The sequence below is a fragment of the Fonticula alba genome (genome assembly GCF_000388065.1).
Source record: "Fonticula alba strain ATCC 38817 unplaced genomic scaffold supercont2.12, whole genome shotgun sequence".
Lineage (NCBI taxonomy): Eukaryota > Rotosphaerida > Fonticulaceae > Fonticula > Fonticula alba.
The window spans coordinates 688,187-692,903 of record NW_009242982.1 but is presented as its reverse complement, the minus strand read 5'-3'; the positions used below and the strand labels follow the sequence as shown (position 1 = coordinate 692,903).

The window sequence follows — 4,717 nt, the reverse complement described above, 5'->3', positions numbered from 1 at the left end:
CCCGCCGATGCGCCTCAGCTATTACCTCAATCAGATCGGCATCCACCTGTCGCCGCTGTCGAACAACTCGCTGTTCCTTTCCTACGACCGGAACCCCATCATGCCGTTCTTCCGGCGCGGGCTGAACATTTCCCTGTCCACGGATGACCCGCTGCAGTTCCACTTCACGCGTGAGCCGCTGATCGAGGAGTACGCCGTGGCTGCGCAAATTTTGCGCCTGTCTACGGCCGACCTGTGCGAGCTGGCCCGCAACAGTGTCCTGCAGTCCGGCTTCGAGCGGTGCCTCAAAATGCACTGGATTGGCCGCGAGTACTGGCTGCCGGACCATCGCGGCAATGACATGGCCTGCACCAATGTCCCGCAGATCCGCGTGGTCTACCGGGCGCAGACCCTGCAAAGCGAGCGCGCCTTCGCCGGCATGGAGCCCTTCGACGAGACCGAGGCCGGTCGTGCCTGGGACGCCGCCCCGCGTAACTTCAACAAGCGCTCCCTCGAGGAGGCCACCGACTCGGCGACCGGGGTTGGTGCTGCTGCTGCTGCTGGTGCCCCCTCGGCGACCCCGGCGGCTGAGACTCCGGCTGCTGGCGCCACTGCCCCGGCGGTGACCCCGCCGCCGAAGCCTTCGGCGTCTGGCGACTCGGCCACCTCTTCGGCCGAGCCGGCCCCGGCTGCGTCCGGCTCTCCCGGCTCGGAGGGTGTCCCGGTCGCGGGCGTCGCGACTGGAGCGGCCTCTGCTGGCGAAGTGGCCCCTCCCGCGACCAAGCGCACGCGCTCCGTCTAAGGCATGAATGCGTGTGCCCGCATGTTCTTCCATCCCCCCCTCTTGTGTGCGCGCGGGGGCCAGGGTGGAGGGAGGCGGAGGGGGCGTGCTCGCGCGCGCGGTCGGGCTGCTGTTGCACACACACACACACACACACACATGTATGCGTGTGTGTATGTATGAGCATCCGCCTCTGCCCCCCCTCCCCCTCTCTTTCTCTTCTTGTCTGCCACGCTTCTCTCCTTCCTCACTGGGAGGACGTGATGGCCTTTTCCCCTCCCCCGCCCTCCCCCCTCCCCGGCTGTCGGCACTCTATCATCCTTTCATCGACAGCCTGAGCTCCCCCTTCGCCCTCCCCCCCCCCCATCTATGCATTTCTCCTTTGCCGCCCCTTCTCTTGAGCGTGGTCGAGAACCGGGCAGGGCGCCTCTTAATGTCCCTGTCCTGTTGACTCCCGCGCAAGTGGCCTCTATTCTGTCACAGGCCTCCCCCCTCGCCTCCCGGCCCTCCTCCACAGAGAGACGGGAGCATGCGGGGCACAATGCGGCCCTTGTCCGATGGAAATGTTGCCCGTGTGTCCCCCTCATCTCTGTGCCACAATATACTCTGTGCCTCAGCTCATCGTTGTGCTGTTCAATTTGACGATCATAAGGCCACCCGCCGAGCGTATATCTCCCCCATCCACATGATGCCACCCTGCTTTGTGTCCCGGTCCCGCGCCCTGGCGGCGGGCATGTTGCGCCCCCGGCGTGGGGCGGGGGCGGGGGGGGGGGGGAGCACACGAGCCCGCCGCAGAGATAATACCCCGATTCCACCTCCCAACTGTTCACACGGGTGGGAGACCCGGCCCCGGGTGGGAGGGAGATCCCTTGCCCGGGGCGTGTGTGTGTGTGTGCCGGTGGGGCGCGGGGGCGAGGGGGCGCCGTGGGGTATGGAGGGGATCAATGTCTCATGGTTCAGCGCGGCCAGCGATGGGGGCCATGGGGCCGGTTGTGGGCTACACCGAGGAATGCGAGTTCCAGCGTGCCACAATGCGGCCTGCTGGGCGCAGCCTGTTCCGGCCCTCTCCTCTACATGGTGGTTGCCCCGGGAGCGCCGAGCTGATCGGGCCTTGTAGCACGCCCCTTTCCCCGGGATATTGGCGCGGGACGCCGATCTTCCGAGATGGCGCGCCATCCCTGCGTGGATGTCTGTTCCCTGTTCCCCCCTCCCCCCCCCCTCTCTCTATCTCTTTCTTTCTCGCCCTCTATTTTCTGCCTGATCTGGCTGCAATAGAGCGAAGATGGTATCCCAATAAAATATTCCCCTCCCCCCCACACATTACTCTCCTGGGGGGGGGGGGGGCAATGTAAAGTGGGAGGGAGGGTAATGGAGGTGAGTGATCCGAGCCCCGGCACTGCAAACAGGGCCAGACACTTGTCGCGAGGAATCCCGCTGCCAGATGCATATACGGGGGTGATCTGTGGTGGATTGAGACCAGCGGGCACACTTTGCGCGATACCAAGGGCCCCAATGCGTGGAGCTCTCCGGGCCCGGGACCCCGGGGAGAAGTCTCTCCACGCTGGGCAGTGGGCAGTGGCGTGGCTCTGGAACAGGCAGGGGGGGCACCGCACATTGGCCAGTACATTTTAAAAATGTAAACATTGCCACCGAAGAACGCAAAGATGCAGGGCGCTGCCCCGCTTGTCAAGCGTATGGCCATGTACCGAGGCGCCAGGAAGTTCCCTCTTCCGGGTTGTCCTTACGTTGTGTGGGTGTGGGCGGAAATCTCATGGCCGGCAGGCAGGCGGCCAGCCAGGTGCACCATTCCACCGCGCCCAAAATCGGTCAATTGACCTGGGGCCCGAGACCTGGGGAAACCCGACGCCGCCCGGTCTCCCTGCGGGTGGGTCAGCCGTGTCCTTCGGCCCCTGGCAGGATCGGGAGCTCCGGCTTTCGGGCAGGCGGACAGGCGAATTGCGAGTCAGTATGTGTATGCGAGGGGGGGGGGGGGGGGAGGGGAAGGAGAAGCCAGGCACAGGCCAGTGTCGGCCTCCCGGCGCCCGAAGATCTCGCCTCATTCCCCGCTTGCTACTCTCTTGTGTCTGGTGACCTTCCGTTTGCGGCTGCCCCGCCCCATTCAGCCCTGCAGACTGTGCCCTGCCCCCGCCGGCGTCTGTCCCGGCCATGGCTGCCGGGCACACCACCACCACCTTGTCCCCCGCCCGCCGTTCGCCGCCTCGCCTCGCCTCGCCTCCCCCCTGGCCTCCCCCCTCGCCACGCCGGCCGGCCGGCTGACCTGTGCCCCCGACCCCCCGGCCTATTTAAAGCACCCAGCCGACAGCCCTCCCAGTGGAAGAGAATCATCAAGCAGCAGTATCCTGATATCACCAGCTAGCCTGATTCGATATCCCCTGCCATTGACTCCCCCCCCCCCTCTCGCCCCTTTTCTTCCTTTTAATCTGCCAAGATGACCATCTCCAAGACCTTCGCCATCGCCGTCTTCGCCTGCCTGCTTGGCTCGTCCCAGGGTACGCGCCTGCCCGGCACCTTTGCCCGTGTCCCTTCTTTCCTCCACCCCCCTTCCGCTTGCCTGTCCCCGCCCCCCGCCCCCCCCCCCTCGCCGCTGCTCGCGCAGCCACACGCCCCTGTCCCTGACGCTGACCCCTTTTCCCCGCTCCGCCCCCGGCCGCCATCACCTACCATAGCCTACAAGCTGATTGCCAGCTCGCGCATGCTCGGCACCAGCAACTGCCCGGACTGCCATGGGTGGGTGGCCTTCCACGAGGACTCCAACAAGGTTGTCCGCGCGGTGGTCTCCCTGGCCGGCATGCAGCGCCAGGCCAACAGCCTGCGCGCCATGCGCATCCACGAGCTGGGCGACATCAGCAACTCCAATGGCTCCAGCATGGCCGGCGTCTTCAACCCTGAGGGTCTGGTGGCCAACTGCGAGGAGGGCACCTTCGGTGGTGTCCTGGGCAATGTCCAGATCGGCGCCGATGGCCGGGCCAAGGCCACCCTCAGCCACAATGCCATCTCCCTGAACATCAACAACAACGGCCTGATCCTGGGCCGTGGTATCGCCGTGCACAACTACTCCCAGCCGCTGGACAAGTGCCCGGACGCCATCCAGCTCGGTGCCGTCCTCTCGCAGGGTGTCATCGGATACGCCCCGGGCTCCGAGGTCTACAACCTGGACCTTGAGCGTCATGGTGCGTTTGTGCTCGCGCGCGCGCACGCGCACACTGCCATTTGTCCGCACACTTTGGCCGGCCGCCGGCGTGCTTTGCCCATGCTAACGTGTCGCCCCTTGCTTCCCTGCCGGCGCGCGCACTCATCTGCCCAATTCCTCCTTGCCTCTTACTCGGCCGTTCGTTTGCTCCGTGTCTCCCCCGCCCCCACCCCCTCCCGGTCTCCAGTCGAGCCCATGCTCAACGAGGCCAAGGCCGTCTGGCACCCGATCCCCGGACGCAACGCCGACTCCGACTTCAGCGGCGCGCGCGGTACCACCCGCTTCGAGCAGCTGGCCGACGGTGTGCGCGTGCACATGGACCTGGCTGGCCTGCCCCGCAACCGTGACCTCGGCCTGCACATCACCGAGTTCGCTTCCATCCTGGAGGACAATGTCGACAACCTGGGCAACGTGTGGAGCCCGGTGCGCAATGCCCAGCATGGCTGCCGCTCCACCGACCCGGCCCGCTCGCGTGCCGGTGACCTCGGCAATGTCCGCACCTCGGACTCCGGTACCGTCAAGGAGTCCTTCGTCCTGCCCGGCGTGAACATCTTCCGCTCCGGCATCAACACTCTCCTCGGCCGCGCCATCGTCATCCACAATGCCGCCGACGACTGCAGCGATGTCTCCGCCAGCGGTGTCAAGGGCCGCCGTGTCGCCTACGGTGTCATCGGTGCCAGCAAGTTTGGTGCGACTTTCCTGCCTGCCTCCCCCTTCCCGCGACCGCCCCGCCCCGCCCCCCCCCC

At 66.2% G+C, this 4,717-nt stretch overlaps 2 protein-coding genes across 2 annotated transcripts in view; both read left to right on the top strand.

Annotated features, from left to right (window-relative positions):
• Positions 1-1,423, top strand: part of H696_05675 (AMP deaminase) — a gene marked incomplete at its 5' end in the record, with an annotated part of 5,156 nt that extends 3,733 nt beyond the window's left edge. Inside the window, one exon of the mRNA XM_009499495.1 lies at positions 19-1,423. Coding sequence (XP_009497770.1) covers positions 19-781 — 763 coding nt within the window. The 3' untranslated portion in view covers positions 782-1,423. The remainder of the gene's footprint in view (positions 1-18) is intronic.
• Positions 1,424-3,209: 1,786 nt separating this feature from the next.
• H696_05674 (hypothetical protein) overlaps positions 3,210-4,717 on the top strand; it is a gene marked incomplete at both ends in the record, with an annotated part of 1,792 nt that continues 284 nt past the window's right edge. The window contains 3 exons of the mRNA XM_009499494.1: positions 3,210-3,270; positions 3,448-3,951; positions 4,159-4,654. Coding sequence (XP_009497769.1) covers positions 3,210-3,270; positions 3,448-3,951; positions 4,159-4,654 — 1,061 coding nt within the window. The remainder of the gene's footprint in view (positions 3,271-3,447; positions 3,952-4,158; positions 4,655-4,717) is intronic.